Genomic DNA, 18,931 nt, shown 5'->3' on the forward strand with positions numbered 1-18,931 from the left:
GATTGAGCCCCAAGTCGGGCTCGGTGCTGAGAGTGGAGCCTATCTGGGATTCTCTCTCTCCCTCACCTTCTCCCCCCATCCCTCTTTGCTCACAAGTTTGTCCTTTCTCTGTCTCTGTCTCAAAAAGAAAAAAAAATAATAATAATTGGCAAAGAATCTGGGCTCTGACCATTCACTGTTCTCACTGTTTAAATGAAAATAGCTCCATGCCAATGAGAATCAAAAAATGTTTATTTAAGTCCAGAAATACACTAAGAGTGTAATACCTCAGCTCCGGTAGTGGCAATTCTCATTTCAAAGACGAGGCAAAGAGCCCCCTTTTTTCTATTAAATGTCAGGTCCTAGCCACAGTGAAGTAAAATATAGTTAAGAGAACAGGTACAATCAGATATTTCTATATCTGTGAGATGTGAAGACAATTATTGTCTATTACATACAGACTCACAGATGTGGCCACAAGTGTTCATCCAACGCCTCAGATACACTATGGGAGGCAGAAAGCATTTAGGAAAACACAAGGTCCCATTGTACTAACCCAAATCCTCTTGCCTTACAGGGTAATCATTTTGTAATCTGAAGACTTCCTTGACCTCCATCAACCAGGATCCAATGAGTTTACATTTAGTAAAAATATGCATGTTATCTGCCTGGTTGTCTGAATGCTTTCCCTGCCCATCCTGTCCCCTGTGCTTTGTCTCTCCTGGTATCTCCCCAATAAACTGTTCATGGTTCTGTCTCTGTGTCAGCATCTCCCTTCAGGGGGACCTACAGTCCCTCTCCTTTGAGGGCACAGGGTGAAGCCTTCAGACACAGATAACACCATGGCAGCAGTGGGGGGATGGAGGATAGAACTAGATTACCCTTCGTGGTACTTCTACTGCAAGGGACCCCAGGAACCCTTCTGGGAGGGGGCCCAGGTTGAATTTAGATCTGCTGGTGTTTGTATTAACTCTGGTGACACATCCTCTTGAGCACATGGCACCTGCTAGTTTAGGGGGGTAGTGATCAGCAGGACAGGTGGCTGTCCCCAGGCAGTGGTCTACTGTGACAGTGAGCAGAGCATGAAATGTCTTGTGGGGCCCTGAGAGCCTTGGTGAAGAGGCCCTGCATTAATCGAGGTTTTGTGCAGGGTTTTCACCTCACCAGCTGCTCCCAAGCCACAGGGGGGCCTTGAGTGGAGCTGATGGTGGCAGTGTTTGTGGTAAGACCCATGATGCCCCACAGACCTCCCACAGTTTCCCTGTTGAGGGATGGGCAGGGCAGAGGTCCCTGACAGGAGACCCATCCCTTCCTCAGCAGCAGGAGGATTTGGGTGTTGGGTGTGTATGCTTCTGTCCCCTTTTAGGCCCTTTTTGCCGATCCCTTCTGCAGCAGAGCTGCTGGATCCTGCAAAGCCCTCCTTCTTCCCTGGTCATGGGATCCAGCTCCATTCTCACTGCCCCAGGATAGAGAGCCAGAGTTGTATTTCCAGCCAGTTCACCCGATGCCCTGGGGAGACCCTGGGGCCTTTGCAGCAACTTCCTGCCTCCTGAGGTGTGACAGAGAAGCTGCCTTGTTGGCTGAGTGCTGAGTAGGGGGCTTTGGGAGCTTCCCCAGAACATACAGGTAGGTGAGAAAGTACATATTGGGGCTCTTCCCAGGGTTTGGTCCTCATTGTCCCTGAGGGCATTTGAAGACCCTATTTTACTCAGGGGTCTCTGGATTGAGAGGTCATGGGACACTGCAACAGAGATACTGTGGTTGGTTTTTTACCAATGCCGACTTGTTTCTGGGGAGAAATCATGACTCAGCTTCAGAGAAACTGGAGCTACATTGGGTTGGGCCAGGAATGCAAGAACCGCTGACCTTCAGGACCTTCTAGAAGGAGGAGCTGGGATACCGCTCTCTGAGTTCTGCTAGACCCAGTACCCCAGGTAAAAGCACAGACTGTCCTGCACTGATGCTTTTATTACTTTTCAGTGTTTATTTTTTCCGACAATGTTACAGTAGTTGGAAAACAAGTGCAAACTTGACAGGTACCTGATTCCATAAACCTTTCATTTTTTTAAGGTTAAATTTACAAGGAAAACAGGAATTGTTTTATTTATCCTTTCTCGTGTTCATTGGAAGAAAACTCATCAATAATATCTTCAAAACGTGCCTTTTACCTCATCTCCTTTTCTCTGTTTTCTTTTTTAATGATTTTATGCAAGTACAGTGGTGAGGAGGGGGAGGCAGAGGCAGAGGGAGAAGGTGACTCAACACTGAGTGGGGACTCCAACGTGGGACTCGATCCCAGGATCCTGACATCAAGACCTGATCCACCCAGGTGCCCCTGCTTATCTCTTTATTTTCAACTGAGATTTGCCATGTTTTCTAATTTTCTCATGAGCCGGTAACAATCTTCAGCAATTTTAAATTGGTTTCAGTTCAGTAAGAGCTCTTTCGCAGGATTCCACTGAGACTTCTTCTGTTCAAAGTGTCAAGACCACTTCTCAATATGCGGAAGATTATACTAAGCAAAATTTGTGAATCAGCATTTGAAAAAAAGCTGCTGCTATTTGTTGAAGATATTAAAATAGATGCTTAGTTCCACTGATTCATGCACTTCCTACTTTTTTTCTTTTCCTTTGTTGCTTATTTCTAATTCAGATATCATATTCATAGCTCTTCCTGAGTTTTCCATGCCTCACATGTACTTTCAAGGTTCCTTTGTGACTTGTAAAGAAAACAGACCTTCTGGTGAGCGTGCAACTTTGTGTCCCTTCAGGATTTTTTCTTTACATCTCTATTAACGTTTCTCACCCATTTAAAACCATCATGCCACCTTGACATATTACAAAAGAAGTGTAATCTATATGCATCCATATGATTTCATTTAATTATAGTGTATTTATTTGAGATTTTCTGTTTATGACTAAGGCCTGAGAATATCTCCCAAGTTCATTGAATTTGGAAAAATCATATATCCTAAGTATGAATTTTTGAAAGTTTGCATATTGAAATATGGAATATGAAAGATGCATGTTTGCATCTCCTAAATGGAGATGATGCCCCTTTTAAGTTAAGGTTATTTGCTGAGGGAGGTTCAAGTGGACGTAATCATTGTGAGGGAAGAAAAAATGTCTTCCATTCTTTTCCAAACGTGCTGCAGTTGCTCCATTATCTTATGTCTGGATATGGGCAATTATTTTTTCTTTTCAAATTTTTATTTAAGTTCTACTTAGTTAACATGCAGTGTATGGATATAAGCAATCTTTTGACGGTATCCTTTTTTTAACCATTTATTGATTTCATAAATTAACATATCCTTTTTTCTTCTCCATGCTAAGAAAATCAACCAATGTATCATTTGTCTTTATAACCCAATTCTTTGTTTTTAGGATTTTATTTATTAATCTGAGGGATAGAGAAAGAGAGAGCATGTATGGAGGGGGTTAAGCGGAGGGAGAAGCAGACTCTGCTGAGCAGGGAGCCTGCTGCATGGCTAGATCCCAGGACCCTGAGAAATGACCAGAGCATAAGGCAGGTGCTTAAACCCCTGAGCCACTCAGGCGCACCCTTATGACATTTTTTTAAAGATTTCATTTATTACTTGGACAGACAGAGATCGCAAGTAGGCAGAGAGGCAGGCAGAGAGAGAGGAGGCAGCAGGCTCCCTGCTCAGCATAGAGCCCGATGCAGGGCTCCATCCCAGGCCCCTGGGATCATGACCTGAGGCAGAGGCTCTAACCCACTGAGCCACCCAGGTGCTCCCCTTATGACATTCTTTTTTTTTTTTTTTACAATTTTATTTATTAGTTTTACAGAGAGAGAGCACAAGCAGAGGGAGTGGGAGAGGGAGAAGCAGGCTTCCCATAGAGCAGGGAGACTGATGTGGGGCTTGAGCTCAGGACTCTGGGATCATGACCTGATCCAAAGCAGAAGCTTAACAACTGAGTCACCCAGGTGCCCCACTTATGACATTGTTAATATGACATCTCGTATAATTGAAGCTTTTCCTCACTGATGGGCTTTACCTGTTTTCCCGTCAATAACCAGGGGATTGCATTTTTCTTTGAATATTCTCAATAGTGTTTCAGGTCTAATATAATGTTGTAGTAGCATTACAAATTATTTTGCTTTTTGTTATACATATAAGACTAGATCTTACTATCACTATATGATTAGGCATATAGACACTATAATAATCTATAATACTCTAAATTCAGAATCCTTCCAGAGTTTGGGCTTTCAATATTTCCTTGTGATCCCCTAAGATGTAAATCGTTTTCTGCACAAAACTTAACATCTAAATCACTCCCAAAATATTCTTTCATTTTTAAATATGTTTTTCATTTGCTACAAAGCACAACAGAATTATGAGTTTGAGTAATTTGTGAACTTTGTTTTGAAAAAAAAAAACCTTCATGATGAAATATTACATCTTCATTGTGACAGATTCTGTTTCTGTTCTGTGATATCAGTGAGCCAGAGATGGCCCCTGTGTATTGGCAGGCTGCAACCCATGAACTAAAGTCCTGTGGCTGGTGCCTAAGTCAGATTTGTTTTCTACACATCCAGTCTTTTAAGAACATAACCCTGGAGAGCAGATGTTTAGGTATTGACTGCCTGCCTCAATTCTGTATGTCGTGAAACTGTGACCAACACTTACTTATCATAAATAAAGTCAGTGAATCAATCAAGCAATCCAGATTAACCCTTCAGCTCTAAAAGACCCTGAACAACTCTTGGCCTTCTAAATCCCTGATGCAGAGACCCCGCACCCCCATCCAGGATTCAGAAAGGCATTACTTAGGCTCATGTGTACTCACTTCAATGTCCCCAGTATTGGAAGGATTAATACTGTGATGGGCCACCCCTCTTGCAAACCTGTCAGTCCCCCAGGAATGGGGGTTCCATGTTACTGTCACATCTTTTTCCTTCAGCCCGAAACTCATTGAACTCACTCTACATTCTTCCAGTCTTGGAATGTCTATATAAAATGAAATATTTGATTGTCTGGTTACTGCTGAAGAGGATGAAGGGGAAGAAGAGAAAAACGAGGTATCCTGAGAACAATTGAGCCAGCCAACATGAATCACTTGGCCACATGTAATTTTTTTTGACAGGTTCAGCCCTGGTGTGAAATATCATATCCTTCATTTTTCATTTTTTGAGAAACCTCTACACCATTTTCCAAAGTGGCTGTACCATCTTCCATTCCCACCAGCAGTATGAGAGGGTTCTCCTTTCTCCCAACTTCTCCAACACTGGTTTTTTCTTGCCTTGTCAGTTTTTGCTGTTCTACCTGGTGGAAGGTGGTATCTGTGTGGTTTTGATTTGAATCTCCCTGATGGCTAATGATGATAAACAGTTTTTCATGCATCTGTTAGCCATTTGTATGTCTTCTTTGCAGAAGTATCTGGTCCCATCTTCTGCCCATTTTTTGACTCGATTATTTGGTTTTTGGGTGTTGTGTTTGAAAAGTTCTTTATAGTTCTTGGATATCAGCCCTTTGTTGTGTCATTTGCAAATAAGTTCTCTCATTTTGTGGGTTGCCTCTTTGTTTTGTTGACGGTTTTCGTTTGCGGCGCAGAAGCTTTTGATCTTGATGAAATCCCAAAAGTTCATTTTTCACTTTTGTTTCCCTTGCCTTTGGAGGTGCATCTAGTAAGGAGTTACTGTAGCTGAGGTCAAAGAGGTTGCTGCCTGTGTTCTTCTCTAGGATTTTGGTGGATTCCTGCCTCAGTCTGAGCTCTTTTATCCAGACAACAAAGTGATGGTTGGCAGCATGGGTGAAGTAGGTGATGAAGCAGGTCATGAAGGAGCTGCTTGTCCTGATGAGCCCTGGAGAATGCATGGAAGCATTGAATCCCTCTGTTGTATTCCAGAAACTAATATATGTGAACCATATTGGAATTAAAGAATTACAAAAAAGGTAAATAGTTTGCAAACTGTGGTAGGTGTATGGAAATGTTTAGTCCTGTCTTTCCTATTTGTTTTTTTTTTTTTTTTGGTAAATCTAAACCTATTACAAAGTGAAAAGTTTATTAGTAATCATTTTTTTAATTTTTAATGCATAATGTTACATAATTAGTCCTACCATTACTTACTAGTAATTGACACCTATGGGGGCAGAGCAGGGCCCCCGCTGAACAGAGAGTCCGATGTGGGTCTCCATCCCAGGACCCCAAGATCATGACCCGAGCCAAAGGCAAAGACTTAACCCACTGAGCCACCCAGGCACCCCTGTTGTTTTATTTAAATAATAGCATTTATGTTACTGAAATTGAGTAATACACAATATAGAAATCACAGAAAGAGCAATTATAGATGTTTTATGTTAAGGTAAAACATATATAACATTATGTATTCTATCATAATGTAGTTTTCTAATCTAGAATGGGTGTGTCCTTACATGGCGCTCTATGAAGTTGGTGCCTGCCATTCCAGGGGCTAATTACTCGTGGAGAGAAAAATCATGGTTGTAATACTAGAATGATTAATACCAACAAAGGCTATTTAGAGGTTACTGGAGGGGATAAATGAGAGTTGATATGGGGGGACCACCTTGGTGGCTCAGTTGGTTAAGCATCAGAGTCTTGATTTTTGCCTCAGGTCATTATATCAGGGTCATGAGACTAAGCCCAAATCAGGCTCCACACTGAGCATGGAGTCTGTTTAGATTCTCCCTCTCGGGTGCCTGGGTGGCTCGGTGGGTTAATCCTCTGCCTTCAGTTCAGGTTTTTGATCTCAGGGTCCTGGGATTGAGCCCCACATCATGTTCTCTGCTTGGTGGGGAGCCTGCTTCTCCCTTCTCTCTGCCTGTCTCTCTGTCTACTTGTGATCTCTATGTCTGTCAAATAAATAAATAAAATCTTTTTAAAAAAAGATTCTCCATCTCCTTCTAGCCCACCCCACCAATTCAGTCTTTTTTCTCTCTTTGTCAAAAAAATATGTATATGTATATATGTATATACATGTATGTATGTATAAATGGTTGATTTCAAGATACACAGTTAATTGTTAATGTTTATAGGAAGGGACCATGATTAAACTTTTTATTTTTTCACTATTGCAATATACTGTCAATTGCTGTTTAGCTTGTAAAGCTGCACGTACTAATACTGATTTCAAGGATAGTGAGCACTCTTAAGCCTCAGATCCTATGCCTTCTGAGACTCCAAGGAATGGGAATTTTTTCCTGGAGGACAAAAGTGTTCATTGGCACAAGGTATACGCTGTCAATAGTCCTCCATCCCTTGTTAAAGGTGCATGTCTTTGTTCCTGGCAATATTTGAAGAGTGCTTGGAAGAAGATTTGCTTGAATTGAAAGTCCTGGAGTGAAAGAGTGGGGTTGGAGTAGTCATGGGACAGAAGTTACTTGTTATTTAAGAAGTATCAGTGTTGGGACTGTAACTGATCAGGAAAGTAAGGCATCCTGGCAGTCATTTGGAGTATGATGTGTAGCACTACACTAATTTCTCAATATTTCAGATCCCATGGGTCATGATAGGGAGGAGAGGAGAGGAGAGGAGAGGGTTGGTGCCCTCTGGTGTCTTCACTGGCAAGCCCTGTCTTGTACACACAGTGGCTGCCTTCACAGCTGCCTGCAGCTCTTTACCCGAGGGTGTCCATTGGCTTCCTTGGCTTCTCTGGCCAGGGCAGTGAGCTCATCAGCCAGGTAACCTCTGTACATAAGAGTAACACTCATCCCGTGCAGGTCTTTTTGCACTTGGATGAGATGGACTCAGGGCTGTTCTGCATGTATTTAAAACGTTCCCAGCGGATGGAGACAGAGTTTCCCAAGCAGTGACCTCTAAACTCACACCCTGCCTTGTGTGTCGCCTGCACTCCTTCTTCACATCTTAGCTCCCATCATTTCTTCCCACCAAAGATCCTTCCAGAGAAACTATTTATATTCACATCCTTGTCTTAGAGTCACTTTCTGAGGCACCCAACCCCTCATAACTCCTGGTGCAGCCAAGAATGGTGGGTGTTGTCCCTCTGTGCCCCAGGAGAGGATCTACCTTTTAAAACACACACATTCTTGGGAGATCTCAAAGCTCAGTCACGAGAATCAACTTACATTTTTCCCTTGTGTAGGAGAACTGAAAGTCCACGCATGCAAGGCAGTAGAGTGACCTAGATAATAGTGAGATTATTCAAATTGTCACACAAAGTGGAACGCTCAGGCTGGAAGGAGACATACATTGTAGTATCATTATCAGTGGTACTGTGACTGAGTTCAAATATCCTATCTCTTGAAGGTTTTTCTTAGACTCCATAAGGGTACTTCCTGGTTATATGCTCACCCTCAACTCACGTCCAGTCCTTATCTTTGTATCCAGTCCAAGACTCACTCTCATCCAACCCTACTTCCCCTGCTCGCACGTTCCGTGTCCCTTCCTCCTTTTCTACTCCCCAAGGTTTCCCAAGATCCATCTTGGCTCCAGACTTCTACTCTTCAGGTGTTGGAAGTTCCTTGGGTCCACCATCTCTCCTTATCCCCTCTAGATAGTAGGAGGGGGTGTGAGTATGAATAAAGGTCTTGCTCTACCTTTCCTTATGTCCTGGCTCTCCAAGGTGGATTGGGCCTCAGTCTGGCGTCCAGGATTGCCTGGATATTAGTCTATTTCAAAGAAGGAATTGAATTCAACTATAACTATACATTGGAAATAAAGGAAGTCTCAATATATTTCAGAAGAATGAAATCCACAATGGTTGTTCTTTGATCATAGTTGCAAATGTGCTGGATTAATCAAGAAAGGATAACTAGGATTTCCCCATATATTTGGAAATTGAATAGCTTTTTGAAGAAAATTGCAAAAGGGAATCTCATAAGAATAACCGGTATGATCTGAATGAAAATGATACTGCATATGTGGCATTAACATAGACTTCCTTCAGTCCTGGGAATTCAACTTTGGATAGAAAGATTTATGGTATTCAAATCATCCAATATTAACAGAGAAGGTATTACACCTAAAACATCTCTAGAAACAACACTTATCTCTGTAACCTCACTAGGTGTCAGTGTGGAGCTTACATTATGTACATACATGGAAAAATGACAAGCTGATTCTCATGCTTGCTCTGTGTGGGATCTCCATGACACTTACTAATTTAAGTCAACGGGTTCATCATAAGCTTTTATGTCAATGGACTTCTGGACAGCACCCAGACAGTGTGGCACCACCAGGAGCCTGAAAGTAGGAGAGGAAGAGTCAGAGGTAACAGGGATAGCGAGAGGAAGGGACAAAGGGGAATTGCATGAAGACAGGTGGGACGTGGCCCAGGAGTGTGGAGGGGGAACCATGGCCCACGGAGGAGGGGCTTTGAGTGTTGGGGCAAGAAAAGGCAGGAATTCTGAGCATCAGAGTTCTCTGAGCCCAGGGCTCCAATCTCCCTCCAGCGGCCATTTCACTTGGGAAGGTGAGTCCCCGTCATTTGGCCTGGAAATGTGGGACCCAGCCTCAGGATCTCTCAGGGAGAGAGGTGGCTTGAGGGAGAGCATGCTGCTCTTTGGCAGGTAGTTTCTAGTGCTTGCCCTGTGGGGAGGTGACCCTGAGCCATCTCCCTCCCTGCCCCTGTCCCTGCTGCATTCCCCCTGCACCAGCAGGGCCTAGCTCAAGTTCCAAAACCAGGCCCCAAGTCCTGCAGCCTGGAACTGACACAGAGGCACAGCTGATATCAACCCAGAGTGTTGAGAATAAGGTCCATATTCTCCCTCTGGAGCTAGCAATGTGCAGTAAGATGAGGGGTTGCTATCCTCAGGTTCACTGCCCATCCTGACACAGGATGTTAGGTGGATGGCTTCAATCCCTGCAGCCTTCTCCTACAACCAAGCAGAAATGTCATACTTCACCAAGCTTTCTTCTGCCTGTGAAGAGATGGCAATTAGTACTCGAAGGTAAAATTGGTTCCTTACCTGACTGATGGAAATGATTTCATCCATCTACCATGTCTAAAGCACCTTTCATTGAAAATACGAAAGAGACATGCAGTAAATTCATAACACATGTGAAGCTCCATCTAGGTTTGCATTTTGACCCTGTCACCTATGTGTCACTGAACACTTTATTGGCATGGTCAAAATAAACTCTCACAATCAAGATCATGGTGCTAGATGATGTCTTGTATCAGTGTACTTTCATATATCCTGACCTGACTGGAAATTATTCCTAAGAGGAAGAAGAAGGAAAGAAAAATTACAATGGTGTAATTGTGTAGTATAACAATTTTGGTGGGCAAACTCATCTATCTTTACATTTTTAAAAAATATTTTATTTATCTATTTGACAGACATCCCAAGTAGGCAGAGGCAGGCAGAGAGAGAGGGGGAAGCAGGCTCCCTGTTGAGCCAAGAGCCTGATGCAGGGCTCATTCCCAGGACCCTGAGATCATTTTCTGAACCAAAGGTGGAGGCATCACCCACTGAGCCATCCAGGCTCCCCTGTAACTTTCCATTTTGTATGTCAGTAGTCCTTATTATTGAATGGAGTGGTACAAGCACTACACATTATGTAGCGACATTGTCAAGTTCGGTTCATTCTTCACTCACACAGAAAGAAGTGATTTCTTTGTGTCTGAGGCGCTGACACAGAGGCCTGCCCTGGTGTAGAGAACAGGCTCCCTGGAACCAGAGCTGCCTCAGTGCCTCCCGCTGAGCAGCCCCAGCTTAGAGCATTGTGGGGATTCCCAGGGAAGCGGGCAGAGGGCGCCCAAGTGCCTCAGGCCAGAAGGGGTGCTTTGTCTGTGCATGCGCCATGGCAGACTTAGGGAGCTGAAGGCATGCCATGGCGTCAACTGACGCTGTGTTCCTCACAGCCAGAAGGGTTTCTGCCACCAGCTGAGGACCCAGGGCCCCTTAGAGGGCTAGGGCTGCATTTGCAGCCAGTTCTGATGCTACCCTGGAAAGACCCTTGGGGCTTTGCAGCAGGTTGGTGCCTCCTGTGGTGCGATGCAGAAGTGGCCTTATTGGCTGAGAGCTGAGGAGGGAGCTCTGGGCAGCTTCCCGAAACCTGCTGGAATGTAAGCCGCCTTATTGTTACATTTTTGGTGTTGTTGCCACAGTTTGGTCCTCATTTTCCTCGAGGATATTTGAGCAAGACCTATTTTACTCAAGGATCCCTGGATGGAGGGGTCACGGGGATGCCATACTGGAGATGCCATGGTTGGTTTGTTACAGAAGCAGGCTTGTTTCTTGGGAGAAATTCCGACTCAAGAGGAACAGGAGCAGCATGTAGTTGGGAGCTGAAAACACAACCTGCTAACTCTCAGAGTGTCTTAGAAGAATGCACTTGGGGCCCATTTGCCGATTACTGCTGCAATCAGAGCCCCAGTTAAAAACAAAGTGCCGTCCAGTTCGTAACCTTCAAGGTTAGAAGTATCAGCAAATGTTGGGTTGTTGAGAAGGAAGGAAAACTGAATGTAGGCCAGAGAAGCTGTGACTGATCCTTTGGCACATTGGGGAACTTCGGAGAGGTTCACTGTTGTCAGAGACAGGGGGCAATTTGAAAGGCTGTTAAGAACCAGAAGTGCATTGGAGGCATTTGGTAGTACAAATCTTCATGGATTTTCATGGGTGAGGCCTGTTGGAGGAGGTGGGGGGGCTGGATAGAGAGATGAGAATAGAGTTCTGCTAGCTGGAATAGTGGGACTCCCATGTGCAAGATCAAGTTTATGTCCTCCTGTTGGTTCCCCATTTATTTGGAGTGGTAATGTGTCAGAACACCCCCTACCAAAACCTCTTCCCTCTGCTGTGACATTCCCCTTATTACTTTGCCCTGTCTGATCAAGATTTGCCTTGATAAACAAAATAAGTCAGTCATAGAAACACAGGTACTATACGATTTCACTCATTTGTGGAAATTATGATATAAAACATATGATCAAAGAGAAGTTAAAAAGAGGCAAACTACGAAACAGACTCTTAACTAGAGAACAACCTGTTGGTAATCAGAAAGGAGTCGTTGGTGGGGAGGATGGGTTCAACAGACAATGGGGACTGAGTTGTATTCTTGTGATGAATGCCCGGTATTGCATCGAAGTGCTGAATCATGATTATACACCTGAAATGAATACAACAGTGTGTGTGAGTTAATTGTACTATAAATTAAAACTTCAGGAAAGTTTCCTTGGAGGAATTTCAAATCTACAGTCAAGCTCTTTGTATTTAGTGGTTTTGTGTTTCAGTGCCAGCAAAGGCTTTTCTAGTTGGCATATCCCATGTTGGTTGAATGTGCATGACAGTTGTAAACTACTCAAGTGAGCCTTGAGGAACAGAGAGGTTTAAAAGGGAGAAACTCTCACCTGCTCCCCTTGTGAAGGCTGTATCTCCTCAAGATTGAAACCAGTGAGCCAGCATCACCTCACTGGGGATGGTGTTAACACAAAGGATTTGAGGAACAGCAAGTACAGAACCAAAGTAAGGAGACAATTACAAACCATATGTTGTTTCTAAACCAGAACTCTAGATATGATAGGAGCCAGCTAAAATATATATATTGGCACTTGTTTGGACCGAAGGAGGGAGGGTTTCTCCATACGAAGGCCAACTCAGAATCCTGTATGCCTCCTGGAAGTGTCCTCCACGAGTGGCTATGAGCAAAATAGTGAAATACTGTGAGAGTGCACTGAATGAAATCAGGGAGAGTGTTTGGGGACATAGAGTACACTGAAAAATGTGAAGCATTCATTAGAGAATGTGTTGTAGACTAGGAATACTTTTGGGACATTTCCAAACAGTATTGTTCTTTCAAAAGAACAGTTTAGAACTCTATGTGTTATCAAAAAATAGAGCTTCCCTATGAACCTGCAATTGCACTCCTGGGTATTTACCCCAAAGACACAGATGTCGTGAAAAGAAGGGCCATCTGTACCCCAATGTTTATAGCAACAATGGCCACAGTCGCCAAACTATGGAAAGAACCAAGATGCCCTTCAACGGATGAATGAATAAGGAAGATGTCTTGGTCCATATACACTATGGAGTATTATGCCTCCATCAGAAAGGATGAATACCCAACTTTTGTAGCAACATGGACGGGACTGGAAGAGATGATGCTGAGTGAAATAAGTCAAGCAGAGAGAGTCAATTATATGGTTTCACTTATTTGTGGAGCATAACAAATAACATGGAGGACAAGGGGCGTTAGAGAGGAGTAGGGAATTTGGGTAAATTGGAAGGGGAGGTGAACCATGAGAGACTATGGACTGTGAAAAACAATCTGAGGGGTTTGAAGTGGCTGGGGGGTGGGAGGTTGGGGTACCAGGTGGTGGGTATTATAGAGGGCACGGCTTGCATGGAGCACTGGGTGTGGTGAAAAAATAATGAATAATGTTTTTCTGAAAATAAATAAATTAAAAAAAAAAGAAAATCACAAAAAAAAATGAATACTCTTATGCCAAAAATGAATAAAAAATAAATTAAAAAAAGGTGGTCTGTTATGTTGTAAGTTCAGAAACCATGCATTTGGCTTAGAATCAGGATTCAGTTAATAGTAGAGGTAAAGGAATGACTTTTGAATTCTGAACCATCTAAATGTCTAGAAATGCTCATGAGATCAAAATTAGTGTTTTCTGGAAAGGCCATAATCCAAAGAAGTTTCCTCCTTTTGCAAGAGACTCAGAGATGCAGAAATGACGTGTTCTTTGCACAGAATATGGAGAAGGAGCAATAGTGAGGAGAGGAATGCAGGCCTGGTCCACATGTGGGGAAGGCTGTCTCCCCAGATGATTTGTATTTAATTTGGTGCAGTATTAACCTTCTTGTGACCAGATGATGTATAGGTCAAGTCAGGCTTTGGTTCTTCCTTTAAAGGTGTCCCGTGGACCCAAGCGTCCATTCCCTGGAGTTTGGGAGTGCAAGGTTTGATTAGGAGTATTGGAGAGAGGCTTCTCGGGGGAGGTTGGAGAGAATCTTTGTGGAGATCTTTCCCAACAGATCTCTAGGTTGCAAGATGTGGCGGTCAAGGTACGTGTCCCCTGGGAGTGCACTGTGATAAAGTCTGCTCTACTGCAGTGTGGTTAGGTTGAATAGAGGCAACTCGATCTTTGCTTTATTGAAATACATCCCCTTTTCCCCACTGTGGGTCCAGAGAGGCAGTGGTCAAATGCACAGTGTCCAGTGACTATCTGCAAGTAGGGACTCTGATTTCCAAAAAGGGGTGGACTTGAGATTTAGGAGGATGGCAATCCCTTTGACCCAGGGAGCTGGAAAGTCTCTGTAGATTTTGCCAAATGAGTCCCCAGTATTGTGGTCATTGTGTGAGACTAACTTTGAAGATAGAGGACAGTAACGTACAAGGAAATTGTAAAACTAGTGAAACATCGCAAATTGGTGGAGAGCCTGCATGGTAGAATGGGTTTCCTCGTCACTGTGTATAGTTCAAGAGGGCTTCCCTGGGAGGGGTAATTTTTTCTAACAGGATTTTAAGTCCCCCAGTGAGAAAACATGAAGACAAGATGAAGAACGAGTGAAGGGTGGCTGCCCTGGCCTCAGTCCGAGTCAGACTGTTAGTGGGAGAGTCAGGGTTGGCCAGGAGCTGCCCTAGCTGGGAGCCCTGTCACTAGGCTTCTGCATCTGCACCACCACCCTGCCTGCAGCTGTGCACTTTCTTGGGCCTTTAGTCCCAGTGTCCAGATTTGTCTGTGTTCCTGATTTCTCAGCCCAAATACCAGCTCTCAGTGGAGCCTTCTCAGGGCCTCAGCTTTTATTTTAATCTGTCATAGAGAGAACATATTGGATTCTGAGGTCACTACAGCAATAGGAGTTGAAGTACATAAAGAACCTGCTGGGGATCCTGGGCGACTCAGTCAGTTAAGCAGCAGAATCTTGATTCCTGCTCAGGTCATGATCTCGAGCTTTTGAGATTGAGCCCCAAGTCAGGCTCGGTGCTGAGTGTGGAGCCTATCTGGGATTCTCTCCCTCCCTCACCTACCCCCACCTTCTCTCTTCACTCACAAGTTTGTCCTTTATCTGTCTCTGTCTCAAAAAGAAAATAATTGGGCAAGTGTCTGGTTTCTGACCATTCACTGTTCTCATGTTTAAATGAAAATAGCTCCATACCGATGAGTGTCAAAATATGTTTATTTAAGTCCACAAAATACACGAAGAGTGTAATACCTGAGCCCAGACAGTGGCAATTCTCATTTCAAAGATAAAGCAAAGAGCACCCTTACTCTATTAAAATTTCACGTACTTGCCACAATGAAGTAAAAGATGGTTAAGAGAGGGCACCTGGGTGGCTCAGTGGGTTGAGCCGCTGCCTTCGGCTCAGGTCATGATCTCGGGGTCCTGGGATCGAGTCCCGCATCGGACTCTCTGCTCAGCAGGGAGCCTGCTTCCTTCTCTCTCTCGGCCTGCCTCTCTGTCTACTTGTGATTTCTCTCTGTCGGATAAATAAATAAAATCTTTAAAGAAAAAAAAAAGATAGTTAAGAGAATGGCTACAATCAGAGATTTATATGTGAGATGTGAAGACAGTTAGTTTCTATTACACATAGACTCACAGAGTTGGCCACACACTCAAATGTTCAGCCCAGGCCTCAGATCCACTATGGGAGGTAGAGAGCATTTGGGGAAACCTAAGGTCCCATTGTACTAACCCAAATCCTTTTGCCTTACAGGCTAATTATTTTGTAATCTGAAGACTTCCTTGACCTCCATCAACCAGGCTCCAAGGAGTTTATATTTAGTAAAAATATGCATGTTATCTGCCTGGTGGTCTGAATGCTTTCCCTGCCCATCCTGTCCCCTGTGCTTTGTCTCCCTGGTATCCCCCCAATAAACTGTTCACAGTTCTGTCTCTGTGTCAGCGTCTGCATTCAGGGGGACCTACAGTCCCTCTCCTTCGAGGGCAAGGTGAAGCCTTCAGACACAGATAACACCCTGGCAGCAGTGGGGGGATGGAGGATAGAGCAAGATTACCCTTTGTGGTACTTCTACTGCAAGGCACCCCAGGAACACTTCTGGGGAGGTTGCCCAGCTTAAATTTAGATACGATGGTTTTGTATTAACTCTGGTGACAGATCCTCTTGAGCACATGGACCCTGCTAGTTTGGGGGGGGGTTGTGATCAGCCAGACAGGTGGCTGTTCCCAGGCAGTAGTCTGCTGTGACAGCAGACAATGAGGTATCTGGAGAGGTCCTGAGAACTTGGAGGACCGGCATCAATCCAGGTTTTGTGCAGTGGTTTCACCTCACCAGCTGCCCCCCAGCCACAGGCGGGCCTTGAGTGGAGCTGATGGTGGCAGTTTTCTTGGTGAGACCCATGATGCCCCACATTTCTCCCACAGTTTCCCTACTGAGGGGTGGACATGGCAGAGGTCAATAACAGGAGACCCATCCCTTCCTCAGCAGCAGGAGGAGTTGGGGGTATGCTTCTGTCACCTTTTAGGCCCTTTTTGCCAGTCCCTTCTGCCGTAGAGCTGCTGGATCCTGCAAAGCCCTCCTTCCTCCAGCAGCTTTGGGGTCATGGCTGGGCCACGGAAGTATCAAGGCCTGTCTGTCCACATGTTGCCCAGGAGAGACTGGTAACTGCACTGTGACAGTCAGGGTCAGCCAGAGCAGCCTTTGTAAATGGGGTGGTCACGCCCTGTGTGTGGCAGGGCCTGGGCCAAATGAGGGCAAGAGAGAGGGGGAGACAGGAGAGGTGGTTCCCTGTGGTGTTCCTGGACAGAACTGCACAGAGTGGGAGTCCTGAGGGTCCACGGAGTGATAAAGAGACTGTTAGGGTGAGACACTGAGTGAGTGGTGGGGGGTTTGGGCAAGTGCTTGCAAGGGACGGGAAGTAAGGGAGACAGAGTAGAGAGAATCAGAGACAAAGAAGAATTTCAAGGATGAAAAGAGGTTGCTGGTCTAGGTGTGTGGAGGTTGAGCATTGACCATGTTGGAGGATGTCTAGGCAGGGGCTCTGAGCATTTGGACCAGAGACGGTGGGAATCCTGGGCATGAGATTTCCCTGAGCCCACAGCTCATGTCTCTCTAGGGCTGAACTTTGCAGAGGCCATTTCACTTGGGAAGATGGGCGCACCTCTTTTTGCATGGGGTTGTGGGGCCGAGCCTCAGGATCTGTCTCCTTCTCTGACCCTTCAGCTGAGATGCCCTGACCTCCAGCATTGCCGGGATTCCCAGGGTGGCCAGCAGAGGGAGCCTGTGCACCTCCAACAGAAAGGGGGTGGGTTCCCTGCGTGTGCAGCCATGGCCAGCAGAGGTTGTGCCATGGGCCTTTCTGACCCAAGGAGCCTCAGCAGGAAGGGCTTCTGTAGCCGCCCAGGGATCCAGGTCCAGTCTCAATGCCCCGGGTTAGAGAGCCAGAGCTGTATTTCCAGCCGGTTCCCCCGATGCCCTGGGGAGACTGTGAGGCCTTTGCAGCAACTTCTTGGCCTCCTAAGGTATGACAGAGAAGCTGCCTTGTTGGCTGAGTGCTGAGGTGGGGGCTCTGGGAACTTCCCCAGTAGGTGAGAAAGTACAGGCGATTACATATTCAGGCTATTCCCAGGGTTTGCTCCTCATTTTCCCTGAGGGCATTTGAACAAGCTCTATTTTACCCAGGGGTTTCTGGATTGAGTGGTCAGGGGACACCACATCAGAAATGCTGTGGTTGGTTTGTTACCGATGCCGACATGCTTCTGGGGAGAAATCATGACTCAGCCTCCGAGGAAGTGGAACTACATTGACTTGGGACAGGAATGAAGGAACTGCTGACCTTCAGGACCTTCTAGAAGGAGGAACTTGCAAAAAACCATGCAAAAAGAGGCGCACCCATCTTCCCAAGTGAACTCTCTGAGTTCTGCTAGACGCAGTGCCCCAGGTAAGAGCACAGACTGTCCTGCACTGAACCATGCTTTTATTACTTTTCAGTGTTTATTATTTCCAACAATGTTACAGTAGTTGGAAAACAAGTGAAAACCTGACAGGTACCTGATACCATAAACTTTCCTTCATTTAGCATTAAATTTATAAGGAAAACAGGAATTGTTTTATTTATCCTTTCTGGTCTTCACTGGAAGGAAACTCTTCAATAGTATCTTCACAACGTGCCTTTTACCTCATCTCCTTTTCTCTGTTTTTGTTTTAAATGATTTTATGCAAGTACAGTGGTAAGGAGGGGGAGGCAGAGGCAGAGGGAGAAGGTGACTCAACACTGAGTGGGAACCCCAACGTGGGACTCGATCCCAGGATCCTGACATCAAGACCTGATCCACCTAGTTGCCCCTGCTTATCTCCTTCTTTTCAACTAAGATTTGCCATGTTTTCTATTTTTCTCATGAGCCAGTAAAAATCTTCAGCAGTTTTAAATTGGTTGCAGTTCAGTAAGAGCTCTTTCGCAGGATTCCACTGAGACTTCTGTTCGAAGTGTCAAGACCACTTCTCAATATGCGGAAGATTGTACTAAGCAAAATTTGTGAATCAGTGTTTACAGAAAAGCTGCTGCTGTTTGTTGAATATATTAAAATAGATGCTTAGCTCCACTGATTCATTCACTTCCCACTTTTTTCTTTTCCTTTGTTGCTTATTTCGAATTCAGATATCATATTCATAATTCTTCCTGAGTTTTCCATGCCTCACACGTACTTTCAAGGTTCCTTTGTGACTTGTAAAGAAAACAGACCTCCTGGTGAGCATGCAGCTTTGTGTCCCTTCAGGATTTGTTGTTTACATCTCTGTTAACATTTCCAACCCATTTGAAATTATCATGCCACCTTGACATATTACAATAGAAGTGTAATCTATATGCATTGTATGATTTCATTTAATTATGGTGTATTTCTTTGAGATTTTCTGTTCATGACTAAGGCCTGAGAATATCTCCCAAGTTCATTGAATTTGGAAAAATCATATATCCTAAGTATGAAATTTTGAAAGTTAGCATATTGGAATATGAAATTGAAAAATGCATGTTTACATTTCCTAAATGGAGATGATGTCCCTCTTAAATTAAGGTTATTTGCTGAGCAATGTGC

General features: G+C 44.5%; 1 protein-coding gene across 5 annotated transcripts in view; it reads left to right on the top strand.

The window, feature by feature from the left end:
* The window catches only part of LOC122908961 (transport and Golgi organization protein 1 homolog), a 54,442-nt gene extending 48,438 nt beyond the window's left edge, over nt 1-6,004 (top strand). For 3 of the 5 annotated variants that reach the window (XM_044252408.1, XM_044252409.1, XM_044252410.1), the window contains one exon: nt 557-741. In XM_044252408.1, the coding sequence (XP_044108343.1) occupies nt 557-577 (21 nt within the window). In that variant the 3' untranslated portion in view covers nt 578-741. Of the gene's footprint in view, nt 1-556; nt 742-5,686 lie in introns of those variants that run through there. The other 2 variants (XM_044252405.1, XM_044252404.1) reach the window with 1 other exon arrangement.
* The last annotated feature ends 12,927 nt before the right edge of the window (nt 6,005-18,931 follow it).

This window comes from Neovison vison, chromosome 6 (genome assembly GCF_020171115.1).
Source record: "Neovison vison isolate M4711 chromosome 6, ASM_NN_V1, whole genome shotgun sequence".
Taxonomy (NCBI): domain Eukaryota; kingdom Metazoa; phylum Chordata; class Mammalia; order Carnivora; family Mustelidae; genus Neogale; species Neogale vison.